The sequence below is a fragment of the Myotis nattereri genome, assembly GCF_964212035.1.
Source record: "Myotis nattereri genome assembly, chromosome: 3".
Lineage (NCBI taxonomy): Eukaryota > Metazoa > Chordata > Mammalia > Chiroptera > Vespertilionidae > Myotis > Myotis nattereri.
Window position 1 is genome coordinate 168805370 of NC_138077.1, and position 14833 is coordinate 168820202.

Sequence of the window (14833 nt, forward strand, 5' to 3'; positions counted from 1 at the left end):
GCAGCTTTCACATTTTCAAACACACAATCCAATCCACCTTTGGTGAAGTGTCTGATGCAGGCTGCACTGGGGCCGCTGACTGATGAGCAACGCTGTCCATCAGGGAGGAGTGGGACATTCACGTCTTAGGTCACAAGCCTCTGGACAGAACCCGAGAGCGATTTCACTGAATCAGATGGAGACTTGACTCTGGGCGTCTGGACCCCCCAAAAATCCCTACATTACGACCACTCCAGAGAGTAACGGAGCGAGTGACGACGGGGCTGCCGGACGCTCAGCCAAGTGTATTCTCCACTCGACCCCGCCTGCGCCCCCGCACCCGGAGCGGGCCGGTCACCCTCACGCCTCGGGAAGCACACCCGCTCCTGCCCGCGGTGCGGTGCGCCTCGCATGCGCCTTATAAACACGGGAGCCCTGACTGTTCAACCTGTGCACGTCGAGATCCCATCACTGCCCCAATCAAGCACGGATCCGAAACCTAACATCACCGAGCCGACGTTTGCAGAAACAACTGGAGCGCAGGATCCAGACCGAGGCTTTTCTGAGGAAGGCCTTTCCCAGGGCTCATATTAAGCTGGAAAACCCGGAGGAAGCGAGTGGACGGCACCCGGCATCACAGATCTTTTTTTTTTTTTTTTTTAGCCACGATGCACTCACCCTTTAAAAAAAACCGCTGTCTGGAGAGAAGACGGGTGGGGCCAGAAGTCATTGGGGCCGGAAACTCGAAAAGCGAACGCGCAGTTCCCAGCATTCCTCGTGGGCGGGACTTCCCTTTGACCCCCGCGCTGACGCTGACGCGCTGCACTTCCGGCCTCTGTTACTAAGGCGGGGAAGATGGAGGCGGCGTCGGTGTCGGTCCCGGTCGAGTGGATAAAGAGCTGGGAGAAGTCAGGGAGGGGCGACTTTTTGGACTTATGTTGGCTTCTCAGCGAAAACAGAAGCCACGGCAGTTCGACTTACAGAGATTTCCAGCGAGCTCTCTATGAGTTATCACACCATGTCATTAAAGGAAATCTGAAGCCCGAACAAGCATCTAGTGTTTTAAATGACATCAGCGAATTTCGGGAGGACATGCCCTCCATTCTTGCTGATGTCTTTTGCATGTTAGATATTGAGACAACCTGTTTAGAAGAGAAGAGCAAGAGAGACTGTTTTACGCAGTTGGTGTTAGCGTGTTTGTATTTCGTTTCAGACACGATTCTAAAGGAACGCCTGGATCCAGAAACATTGGAATCATTAGGACTTATCAAACAATCACAGCAATTCAATCAAAGGTCAGTGAAAATCAAGACAAAACTCTTTTATAAGCAGCAAAAGTTCAATTTGTTAAGAGAAGAGAATGAAGGGTATGCTAAGCTGATTGCTGAATTGGGGCAAGATTTATCGGGAAATATTACTAGTGATTTAATCTTAGAAAATATCAAATCTTTAATAGGATGCTTTAATCTAGATCCCAATAGAGTTTTGAATGTCATTTTAGAAGTGTTTGAATGCAGACCAGAATATAATGACTTCTTTATATCTTTATTAGAATCTTATATGAGTATGTGTGAACCGCAAACACTTTGTCATATACTTGGGTTCAAATTCAAGTTTTACCAGGAGCCGAATGGAGCGACTCCTTCATCTTTATACAGAGTTGCAGCAGTGCTCCTACAAGTTAATCTTATTGATTTAAATGATCTTTATGTACATCTTCTTCCTGCTGATAATTGCATTATGGATGAATATAAACGAGAAATGGTGGAAGCTAAGGAAATTGTCAGAAAACTTACGGTAGTTGTATTGTCTTCTGAAAAAATTGATAAGCAAGAGAAGGAAAAGGAAAAGGAGGAGGAGAAAGTAGAAAAGCCACCTGACAACCAAAAACTTGGTTTGTTAGAAGCCTTATTAAAGATTGGCGATTGGCAGCATGCAGAGAACATTATGGATCAAATGCCTCCATACTATGCTGCTTCACATAAGCTAATAGCTCTTGCTATTTGCAAGCTTATTCACATAACTATTGACCCTCTCTACCGAAGAGTTGGTGTTCCTAAAGGTGCTAAAGGCTCACCTGTTAATGCTTTGCAAAATAAGAGAGCACCAAAACAAGCAGAGACCTTTGAGGATTTGAGGACAGATGTCTTCAATATGTTCTGTTACCTTGGTCCCCACCTTTCTCGTGATCCCATTTTATTTGCAAAAGTGGTGCGCATAGGCAAATCATTTATGAAGGAGTTTCAGTCTGATGGAAGAAAACAAGAAGATAAAGAGAAAATGGAAGTTATCCTTAGCTGTTTACTTGGCATTACTGACCAGGTACTACTTCCATCTCTTTCTCTAATGGACTGCAATGCTTGTATGTCTGAGGAACTATGGGGAATGTTTAAAACATTTCCATATCAGCATAGGTATCGTCTGTATGGCCAGTGGAAGAATGAAACTTATAACAGTCACCCACTTTTAGTAAAAGTTAAAGCTCAAACAATAGACAAAGTTAAATATATCATGAAACGTCTAACCAAGGAAAATGTGAAGCCTTCTGGAAGACAAATTGGGAAATTGAGCCACAGCAATCCAACTATTTTGTTTGATTATATCTTGTCACAAATACAGAAGTATGATAACTTAATAACACCTGTAGTAGATTCACTGAAATACCTCACTTCATTGAATTATGATGTCTTGGCCTATTGTATCATTGAAGCTTTAGCAAATCCAGAAAAGGAAAGAATGAAACACGATGATACAACTATTTCAAGCTGGCTTCAGAGTCTTGCTAGTTTCTGTGGTGCAGTTTTTCGTAAATACCCAATAGATCTTGCTGGTCTTCTGCAATATGTGGCTAACCAGCTAAAGGCAGGAAGAAGTTTTGACCTGCTTATATTGAAAGAAGTGGTACAAAAAATGGCAGGAATAGAAATTACCGAGGAAATGACAATGGAGCAACTAGAGGCCATGACTGGTGGAGAGCAACTAAAAGCTGAGGGAGGTTATTTTGGCCAGATCAGAAACACTAAAAAATCCTCCCAGAGATTAAAGGATGCACTATTGGACTATGATCTTGCTCTTCCCCTTTGTTTGATTATAGCTCAGCAGAGGAATGGCGTGATCTTTCAGGAAGGTGGAGAGAAACATTTGAAACTTGTGGGAAAGCTCTATGATCAATGTCATGATACCCTGGTACAGTTTGGTGGATTTTTAGCATCTAATCTGAGCACAGAAGACTATATAAAGAGAGTACCTTCAATTGATGTGCTCTGTAACGAATTTCATATACCTCATGATGCAGCATTTTTCTTGTCTAGGCCAATGTATGCACACCATATTTCATCCAAATATGATGAACTTAAAAAATCAGACAAGGGAAGTAAACAGCAACATAAAGTCCACAAGTACATTACATCATGTGAAATGGTGATGGCCCCTGTCCACGAAGCAGTGGTCTCATTACACGTTTCCAAAGTCTGGGATGACATCAGCCCTCGATTCTATGCCACATTCTGGTCATTGACAATGTATGACCTTGCAGTTCCACACACCAGCTACGAACGGGAAGTCAGTAAACTTAAAGTCCAGATGAAAGCAATTGATGACAATCAAGAAATGCCTCCAAATAAAAAGAAAAAAGAAAAGGAGCGCTGTAGTGCTCTTCAGGACAAGCTTCTTGAAGAAGAAAAGAAACAGATGGAACATGTACAGCGAGTTCTACAGAGACTGAAACTGGAAAAGGACAACTGGCTTTTAGCAAAATCTACCAAAAATGAGACCATCACAAAATTTTTACAGCTGTGTATATTTCCTCGATGTATTTTTTCAGCAATTGATGCTGTTTACTGTGCTCGTTTTGTTGAATTGGTACATCAACAGAAAACTCCAAATTTTTCCACACTTCTTTGCTATGATCGAGTTTTCTCTGACATAATTTTCACAGTTGCAAGCTGTACTGAAAATGAAGCGAGTCGATATGGGAGGTTTCTTTGCTGTATGTTAGAGACTGTGACCAGGTGGCACAGTGACAGAGCCACATATGAAAAGGAATGTGGAAATTATCCAGGATTCCTTACTATATTACGGGCAACTGGATTCGATGGTGGAAATAAAGCTGATCAACTAGACTATGAAAATTTTCGACATGTTGTACATAAATGGCATTACAAACTAACTAAGGCATCAGTACATTGCCTTGAAACAGGTGAATATATTCACATTAGGAATATCTTGATTGTGCTAACAAAAATACTTCCTTGCTACCCGAAAGTTTTAAATCTGGGTCAGGCTTTGGAAAGAAGGGTGCAAAAAATCTGCCAAGAAGAAAAAGAGAAAAGGCCTGATCTATATGCATTAGCTATGGGCTACTCTGGGCAGTTGAAATGTAGGAAGTCATACATGATACCTGAAAATGAATTTCATCACAAAGACCCCACTCCAAAGAATGCAGTTGCCAGTGTACAAAATGGGCCTGGTGGTGGGTCTTCATCTTCCATAGGAAGTGCATCTAAATCTCATGAAAGCAGTGCTGAGGAGAATGATAAATCAAGGGAGAGATCTCAGTGTGGTGTGAAAGCTGTAAATAAAGCTTCTAGTGCCACACTGAAAGGCAATTCAAACAATGGCAATAGTGGCTTTAATAGCAGCAAAAGCATTAAAGAAAATGACAAAGAGAAAGGGAAAGAAAAGGAGAAAAGAGAAAAGACTCCAGCTACTACTCCAGAGGCCAGGGTACTTAGTAAAGATGGTAAAGAAAAACCAAAGGAAGAACGGCCAAATAAAGATGAAAAAGCAAGAGAGACAAAGGAAAGAACACTTAAGACCAACAAAGAGAAAGAAAAATTCAAGAAGGAAGAAAAAGCTAAAGATGAGAAATTCAAGACCACTGTCCCCAACATAGAATCAAAATTGACTCAAGAAAAGGAAATAGAGAAGGAGTCATTCAGAGAAAGAGATATAGCAAGGGAAATAAAATCAAAAGAAAATGTTAAAGGAGGAGAAAAAAGACCAGTTTCTGGGCCCTTGAAGTCACCTCTTCCCCGATCAGATATTACTGAGCCTGAAAGGGAACAAAAACGCCGTAAAATTGATATACACCCTTTGCCATCACATACCTCAACAATAAAGGATAGTCTCATTGAACTCAAGGAGTCTTCAGCAAAGCTCTACCTTAATCATACTCCTTCACCACTAATCAAAAGTAAGGAGAGAGAAACAGACAAGAAAGATTTGGACAAGTCAAGGGAAAGATCCAGAGAAAGAGAGAAAAAAGATGAAAAGGATAGAAAAGAGCGGAAACGGCATCACTCAAACAATGACCGGGAAGTGCTACCGGACTTAACCAAGAGGCGAAAAGAAGAAAACGGAACAATGGTGGTTTCAAAACACAAAAGTGAAAATCCATGTGATTCTCCTTATCCAAATGAGAAAGACAAGGAAAAAAATAAGTCAAAATCTTCAGGCAAAGAAAAAGGCAGCGATTCATTTAAATCTGAAAAGATGGATAAAATATCCAGTGGCAAAAAGGGTATATACAGACCCCTAAGTTGAAGGTCTCCTGGAGGAGGATGCCAAAGCTCCATGCATCACTCTCAGGACGGTATCTCCCATAATTAAGAGCTTCTGGTATTGTCCATTTCAGGGGAATCTGCTTTAAGTCAGAAGATGAATACAACCCACCATCCTCTAGACAAGACATTCCAAAGTCACCAGTTGTCAGGACATTATTTTCACCTCTAGTCAGTTCCTTGCAGCATGGTTCCTGTGTATACAATTTTCATTTGAAATTCGCCATCCAGAAGCAGCATCTGATGAAAATTTCATCCTTCTTTCTCAGAAAAGAGAGGAAACCGCCTCCGGGGACTAGTTCCTTAATGATGTAAATAGACTGTGTTTATGTGCAAACTCCTATACATTTGACAATATTGGGATGATTGTATTACTTGAGGATTTTGGCTTCTTGTAAAAAATTTAACTTTAGTTCCTGGGAAAGATCATTTTTACATGTTGTAACAGCAGTAGCAGTTTTATCCTTTCATATGCCCTTAAATATGTCACCAAATTTTCCCTTGCTCAATCATCCTCCTGTTGTGACATCTTCATGATTGAGAACCCATTTCTTATTCTAGTTATGGCCATACTGACCATGATACTCTTGATTGGAACATTGACTTTTGCCATTTAAAAAATTGAGATAAAGTTCACAGAACACAAAACTTGCCATTTTAAAATGTTTTTTAGTATATTCAATATGTTGTAGAACCATCACCACTAATTCCACAACATTTCCATCACCCCAAAGAGCCCCCACACCTGTTAGCAATCACCCCTAATTCTCCCCTTTCCTCAGCCCCTGGAAACAATTAATGTACTTTCTATTTCTATAGATTTATCTGTTTTGAACATTTTATAAACATGGAATCATGCAATGTTACCTTTTGTGTCTGGCTTCTTTCACATAGTATTGTGTTTTCATGGTTCACCCATGGTATAGCATGTATCAGAACTTCCTTTCTTTTTAAAGCTGAATAATATTGCATTGCATAAATATGTACCATATTTTGTTTATCCACTCATCAATTATGGACAGGAACAATGATTTTTAAGTATTAAAATTTTAAGTTCAACAGAGTACCCAAATTATGATATCAAGATTATAATTACATGGTGTAAACAGAATGCTGTATAGGAATCATATGTAAATTATTTGTCAGCATTTCATGCAAGTGTGGCTATTTTCTAAGGCTCTTCTAGCTTTGATTTTATGAAATATATGAATAGTATTTTCATCTATAAAGTTTAATGCCTTAAGCATTATTTTTAAAATGAATGAGAAAAATGGTAGACAAGAAGAAGTTATTTGCCACATGTTGTAATGATCATATTTTTAATTTATTTCAGTATGCAGTATTTGAAAAATGTCAATACATGAAAGAAAATGAGTATGAGGAAGTCAGTATATTTTTAAAGAAATTTTTATAATTTAGGAGACATTGCATCTTAATATAAATCACTATTAAAATAATACCCTTGTGAAAAAATACTAAAAAACACTTTCTGATCTGCATGCTCATTTGAATAGGGTCCAATTGGCAGAAGAAGTAGGGCATCTTGCACAAATCATCCTGTGATCGGTGGGAGAGGGGAAGCTCTGGAGCCTTGGTTTTAAAAGGTACCACTAACACATATCCAATGCATGCTTTGCAAGGAAGCTGGGCACACAGTCTGCCTTCCTCCATCTCCATTGCAAACCTGGAAGCAAGCCTGTCTATGCTTTTGTGAATCTGAACCTACATCAGGTTGAGCCAACTCAATCAATGGGGAAATACAAATGCCCACTTCATTTTTATTCAGCTGCTCAGAGGCTTGCAGTACCGAGTTTCCTAGGACAGCATGCCAGAGAAGCTCCAGGAAGTAGAGTTTCCTTAAAGAAGGCACATTCTGCCCTTAGCCATGTGGCATTCAGAGGGCCAGCAGAGACCCTTCAAAAGAAAACAGAACAGCTCCAGCTATGGCAAGGCTGTTATAATTTAATGCCAAAACAAAGAGTACAGCTAGGAGAGCATCTTCCTCGGGATTATAAATAAACAAGAGCTGGATCTAAAAGACTATCTTTCCTAATAAGAATCTATGATGTTCCACTGACTGTTGAGTCTGACATAGGAGTTTTTTGTTGTTGTTTGTTCTTTTGTTTTTTCATTCTTGGGGTTAGCCTGGTGATATATTAAATATTTTCCTGTTTTGCAGTGGTGTAAGAGGTAGCGTAATATAATGCTGACGACTGCACATTCCATAGCCAGAATGTCTGGGTCCTGATTTAACCATGTTATATATAACCTTTTTTTAAATCTTGGGCAAGTTACTTAAACTTTCTGAATTTCAGTTTTTATATCAGTAAAATGAGGATAATATAGCAGCTACCTCACAATGTTGTCGTAATGTAATGAGTAAGTACTGATAGAGCACTCAGTACAGGGCCTGACACACAGGAAGAGTTTCTTCCTCCTCTAGTCTATAAGAGAATAGAGCTTTGATTTGGACAATTTAAAACTCTTCTTTGATTTCAGTGATCTTATTCTTCCTTAAGTGTATGAAAATAAAACAACTCGCTGAGACTATAGGGTCACAGAACTGCTAAATTGGTGCCACTGGGGTTTAAAGAATATCTGCATGTACAATGAAGTAGTCAAAAATACCTTTGTTAGAATCATACATTAATTCAACAAATATTTACTAAGTGCTCCTATGTGTTTGGCATTTTGCTCATGTTCAATATATTTGTTTCTTGATGAACAAGAGGGACAAGGCTCCTTTTTGTCCATGGAATGGACCTTGAAGGACTGGGAAGAGTTCTATGAAGAGAGTTGCAAAAAACATGCTTGGCAAAGGTTAAGAGATAAGATAAAGGTGGTGGACAGAGGAGAACAGAAAGTTTAATTTAGGCATTTCTCTCATGGAAGCCTGAAAAACGATACCACAAGCATTAGAGAAAAAATAATTGAGGTTTTGGACAAGATCAAGAAGTAAGAACATTATATATGTACTAGAGGCCCGATGAACGAAATTCATGCAAGAGTAGGGCTTCCTTCCCCTTGCTGCAGGCACCGGCTTCCCTACAGCCGCTGGCAGGTGCCCAGGACCTGGGCTTCCCTTGCAGCCCCGGCTTTGTCTGGAAGGATGTCCGGTCTAATTAGCATATTACACTTTTATTATTATAGATTAGTGGCCTGGTGCACAGATTCATGCACGGGGGGGGGGGGGCGGGGGGAGGGGTCCCTCAGCCTGGCTTGCACCCTCTCACAATCCAGGACCCCTCAGGGGATGTCAGACTGCTGGTTTCAGCCCAATCCCCACAGGCCAGACTGAGGAACCCCAGTGGTACACAAATCCATGCACCGGGCCTCTAGTATGCATATAAGATCTTTGGTTAATCTCTTCCCACCCGCCTCCCCTCTTCCCTCTGAGATTCATCAGTTTGTTTCATGTTTCCATGCCTGTGCATTGAGCATCTGCCCCCTGGTGGTCAGTGCGCATCATAGCTACTGGTCGAACAGTCACTTAGGCTTTTATATATATAGGTAATACTGGGAGGCAAATTGGGTGGATCCTAGCAGTTTGGACAGTTTGCAGTTATTTCAAGATTCCAGGATTGAAATAAGGTCCAGATTTATAATGGTGAGTGACAGAGGAAGAGAATACATAGAGACATTATGAAGAGAAAACTGATAGTACTTGGTGCTTGAACCTATGAGATAAAAGAGAAAGAGAAATATAATGTGATGTCATGTTCTCCTAACCAGTTGAAATGATTAGAGCATTAACATGGCTCAAAATATAGAATCTGTAATATTACTCAGTTTAAAAGCAATCAATTTTATAGATTGACTTTATTGATAAATTGTGTCTTAACAAAACAGCACACTAAAAATTAGTAGCAAAGCTGGTGCCTCTTTCTACTACTACACCAAGGGAAAGGTCATGGTAGCATATGAAAAATACAGGCAGACTCAAATTTGAATTCTCTGCACAGGCTATGGAGCCTTGTTCTGTCTGAGCCTTGGAGCAAGTACCTAATCTCATCTATATATATATAATATAATATAATCTCACACAAAAAATATATATAAAAGGCTAATATGCTAAATGTCTGACTATCCGACTGGTCACTAAGATGCTCACTGACCAGCAGTGGGCAGACACTCAACGCAGGAGCTCCCGTGATGCGCACTGGCCATTTACAGAGAAACGACACCACGGACCTGGTGCCCACAAAGCAACACTTGGCTTCCCCCAAGTGGGACACAGGCCCCACCACCACCCCAGAGTGACACCCCACCAAATCGCAAATGATCGATGCCAACACCCATGGTGCAAAATGCGGCCCACAGCCTAGCCCAGCCCAGAAACGGTGGCTATGGGCACCAGGTAGTGACATCACATAGCAACGCCCGGCTTCATCTCCCTAGTGACTAGCCTCCATTAGACTCTACTGAGTTAAGTATCTTTTCCTTATTCTTTATAGTTTTACTAGTGGCCTAGTGCACAAATTCATGCACATTGAAAGGAAATTAATTAGAAGAAATATTTTCTTCAGCCCAGGAACACGACTTGCTTTATAGCCAGGTGGAAACATTTTACACTTTAACCACATGTCTGTGAAGCATTTTTCTGTGCCTCATCTCATTTGATCCTCACAGAAGTCCTGAAGTAGGTAGATAGGAGACTCAGTGGAATCCTATTTTCTTTTCATTAGCCGGAAAAACGGAGATTTAGAAAGCTTAGAAACTTGACCCGACTGAAAAGAAGTAAGAAATGGTGGACCTTGAAAATGACTTCAGGTTTTCTCACTGAACAGAATATAGTCAAACACTGCTACAGTTAAATATTTTACCCTTTGTTCTCCCTGCATGATCTACAATAATAATCTGCCTCATATTGATACTTACTGCTGTGTTACTGACAATTACCTGACAGAGAAGTGCTTCACTGGGCTGGAAAAAGTTAAGCTAAATCAGAAAGCAGGCCTAATTAAGTAAGTTTATTCTCTCTATATAAAAAGCCAAGTTGACTTGCGCATGCACAATACATATGAAGCTCTCGCTGGCGCCAATCGCACACGTGTGTTCCAATCTATCATTGTTGATTGTGAATTTGGTTGACACTTCTATTATAAAAAAAGGGCGAATAGCAATATTAAAATATTTCTTCTAATTAATTTCATTTTAATGTGCATGAATTTGTGCACTGGGCCACTAGTAAAACTATAAAGAATAAGGCAAAAGAGACTTAACTCAGTAGAGTCTAATGGTTGTTGAGTTCTCGCTCTTCTATACTTGAGTGCAACCTTGTTTAGACTCTCAGAAGCACCTTTTCTTCTGAAATTGTATAAAATTGTGGACCAAGGCAACACATATTCAGCAACTACCAGAAGAGAATTCTTAAAGCTCTACTGGATTCCTAAGAGGATTTGCTCAGTGGTAATAGAACAAAGTGTGTTTGGTGGGTACAAAAACAGGATAATTAGCATATTACACTTTTATTCAGCCCAATCCCCACAGGCCAGACCAAGGATTTAATATGATTCAAAGACAGCTGCAGCATAAATCAAGAAGCAATGAGCAAGTGTGTCCTGTCCATACACATTCGGATGGACATTCAGTGCTTCTAAACTCAGATGCTGACCCAGAGTGTCAAAATGTCAGAGTTGGAAGGGAATTCCAAGTCATCATGCTAAACCCTATCATTTTACAGATGAGGAAACTGAGGCCAAACGAGGGTAGTATAGGAAGGAAGGTGTACACCAGAATGAAGTGACCAGGACTGTGATGTGGTTAAGAGCACAGATGTTAGAATCAGGTAGACCTTAGTCAAATTACTTCTAGAGAAAGGGAAAATAGCGATATTAAAATATTTGCAGGCCTCACTGTTGATGACTTCATTTTTACAATAGAAAAAATAATACCATCTGTATGAGGAAGCTGTGAGCATAGGATGAAATACTTTGTGTAAAGTATTGGGCACTGCTGGCTCTGAGGGTCATTTTGAATTCTGCTTTACACTAATCCTTCCCCACCTGCACACAAAATTATCATATACTAGAGGCCTAGTGCACGAATTCATGCACAGGTGGGGTCCCTCGGGGTGGCTTGTGGGATTTGGGCCGAAACCCACAGTGCAACACTGCCTGCCACTCCTGCCTGCCGCTCCCTCTCATCCCAGCCCCACTGCGCCCACTGTGCCTGTGGGCTCACATGGTCACAGCTGCCAGCTGTGAGCCCTGCATCTGGTGCCTGTTCTGAGGTAGGGGAGGCAGGATGCAATCAGCCCTCTGGGCGGACAGTGGGATACCCTTGCCAGGCCAGGGATCTGGATCCCTCCTGCTGACCTTCGCGCCAGTTGTTTCTTCCTTGCAGAGCATCTAGGGAGGGGAAGCAGCCGCGGTGCCTGAGGCCAACTTCCAGGAGGCCGGCAGCACTCGGGATTGTGCTGGCAGCACCGGTCCATCGGTGCCTGGCCCATTCTCCAGAGATTGGACCTGCAGGACTACTGAGAGAGTGAGTGGCTGCCGCCGGGCTGTGGGAGCGCACTGACCACCAGGGGACAGCTCCTGCATTGAGCATCTTCTCCCTGGTGGTCAGTACATGTCATAGCAACAAGTCGACTGGTTGTTTGGTCATACACTCACTTAGGCTTTTACATATATCTCACCTAATAATAGACAGACATGTAAATTGACTGTCCCTCCTACTGCGCTCACCAACCAATCAGGAGAGTATGCAAATTAACCCAACAAGGATGGTGGTTAATTTGCATATGTAGGTACAAAGCGGCAGAGCAAATATATATATATATATAAATATGTATATATGTGTGTGTGTATATATATGTGTGTGTATATATGTGTGTGTATACATATATATACATATATACATATATATACATATATATATATATATATATGTTTTGATGCATGACTTTTGTGAGGCAAGTGAACAAAAAGCCATGGTATCCCCAGCTTTTTACCCAGTCCCCTAGGACCACAAGACTCAGATCAATCATAACCCAAACATAAAGTTATTGCCAACACCCTTCTGCAGGGTTGCAGGGATTTGGTGAGACAGGAATAGCAAGAGTTAAGAGAAAAACAAAACTTGGCTGATGTTTTGGTCTCTGAGGTCCCAGTGGCAGTCGGCCAACATGCTTTGTAGTGGCCAGGGGGAACTGAAGGATTGGGAAGCACCTTAAAGGGAGAGCTTGTTTTGTTTTCTTCCTGGGGGAAGGGTTTTCCCTTGTAGTGTTTGAAGTCATTTCTGTCTCCATCAAATAATGGGATTTTCTGATGTAAATTACTTGCCATCAGGCAAATGTAAGAACAAAATTGATTAAGTGAGCAATTACTCTGTTCCAGGCACTAAGCTAAGCACTTTCATATGGGTTAGCTCATTTATTCCTCATAATAATTCTATGAGATAGGAATTAATATAGTAACATTGATTTTAGAGCTGAGAAACAGGTTTTTAAAACAGAAAACAGCGGCATAGAGAGGAGAAGTAAATTAGTTAAGATTGCACACCTAGTTAGTGAAGGGGTCAGGATTTTACCCAAGTGGCCTAGCTCCTTACTCCTCTTAGTGAAGCTGCTTTACATCCATCTAAACCTGACTTCATGAGGATGGCAGGAAGGGCAGAGACATCTGAACAAGAACACAGGAAACAGCAGCACAATGCAAACCAGGTAAGCGAACTTGAGAAGAAACAAGGGAAGAGAGAAAAAGGAGCAGTGTAACAGTGGGAAACAGTATACAGTGCCTCAAAGAAGGAAGTGGAGGACCTATACCTAGGACAGCCTGGAAATTGTGTTGTTAAATGAATCTGCCCAAGTCAGTAAAGACTCTTTAAAATGCATATCCAGCAAAACAACCATAGTCAAAAGAGCTCAGTCGGGGTGATGAGTGGGGATAAAGAGGTCCAATATGAACTCTTTGACTGTTCTTGACAATGGACAAGAGCCTCACCATCCCAGCTCCCTCAGACAAGCCCACAAGGGTGGTTGGCAGTCATTAAACACAGTGATTCAGGGAGCACAGATTTAGGGACTCAGTGGTTCCCTCCTGCTCTGCCACTTCCTAGCTGTGCATGAGACCTTGGGCCTTTTTCCTCATTCATCATGTGGAATTCAGAATAACCCTCACAGGGTTATAGTGAGAGAGAGGTGATGGGCCATTTATACAGTCCCTCACAGCCTAGAACACTGATAAATTCTATATAATAGTAATAATGGCAATAATTACTACCAACCTTGGGTGACTGTGGCCCACCTTTCTACGAGTCAATGACACGTTCAGAGAATGTACAGAGTCTTGGACTTTTGCAAATTTGGGGGCATGTGCCTTCCACACAGAGGTCATCATATATTGCTATTTTTCCTGCTCTGACTAAAGAACTTGCGATGAGAACAAGAAATAAGTAAAAAAGCAATGCCTAAGGGCTGTATTTGTATTTACTGCAGAGTAAATAGCATAAATGCTCTATCTCAGGTTTATAAATAAACTTGGAGAGGAGCCGCATATTTTTACACATTTCTAAAATACACATTTTATTATAGTTATTGAGGACTGAGCATTTGGTAAAGATATTAAAATTAAAAACAGTGTTAAGCCTTAACTATACTGAAGCTATTAATATGGAATTGGGAACTATAAACCTTGCTAAACCAGACAGAATAACTTCACTTCATTTCTCATATTAAGCAAAAGTCAACTGATGATTGAATTGTCTCTGAAATGCTATGAAATAAAATTTCTATTATTACTGAAACTAGGAGATGTGTACAATGGAGGGTTGAGCAAAAGGGATAAATACATTTCTCATTCTACCGCAGAAAACATTGCAAATTTCTCAGAGAGGGAGGCATTCTTTTGTTCTTTCAGAAAATTTCCTTGAAACATCCAAGATCATTTATTAAAGTTTGTTTCAACATAGAGTCCCCATTAAAACCTCTAAAGTAACATGCAAGAAATTGCAAACCAATCTAATTAAAAACAATCAGAACAAAGACATCCTGGAGAATAGTTTTGTTACCTCTATAATCATTTACTCATTTTTCTATGTGAGGTTTATAGATATTTCATGGACAGGAATCGTCTCAAATTTAATTTTTATCTGGTGAGAATAGGCAAGCATGCGATAATAATATTAGTTATCAAATGTTGTGGTACAAATGATATCACTGTGTTTGCCCTTATGTGGGAATATATTCAATATAATTCCTCCAAGGTAAAAATGGAGAGACAATATTACTTCATGATTTATAACGTAAGTTTGGGAGTCAGCGCATGTTCAAGTCTAAATATCTGGGAAAG

General features: G+C 40.6%; 2 protein-coding genes across 2 annotated transcripts in view; one reads left to right on the top strand and one right to left on the bottom strand.

Annotated features, from left to right (window-relative positions):
- Positions 1–14833, bottom strand: part of SGIP1 (SH3GL interacting endocytic adaptor 1) — a 209660-nt gene that overhangs the window by 177719 nt on the left and 17108 nt on the right. The window lies entirely within an intron of this gene.
- Positions 23–5523, top strand: LOC308516594 (THO complex subunit 2-like; the record flags this gene model as incomplete). Its single annotated transcript, XM_081087619.1, has 1 exon — positions 23–5523. Exon 1 carries the CDS (start codon positions 835–837, stop codon positions 5521–5523), a length of 4689 nt encoding a protein of 1562 aa, XP_080943745.1. The 5' UTR covers positions 23–834.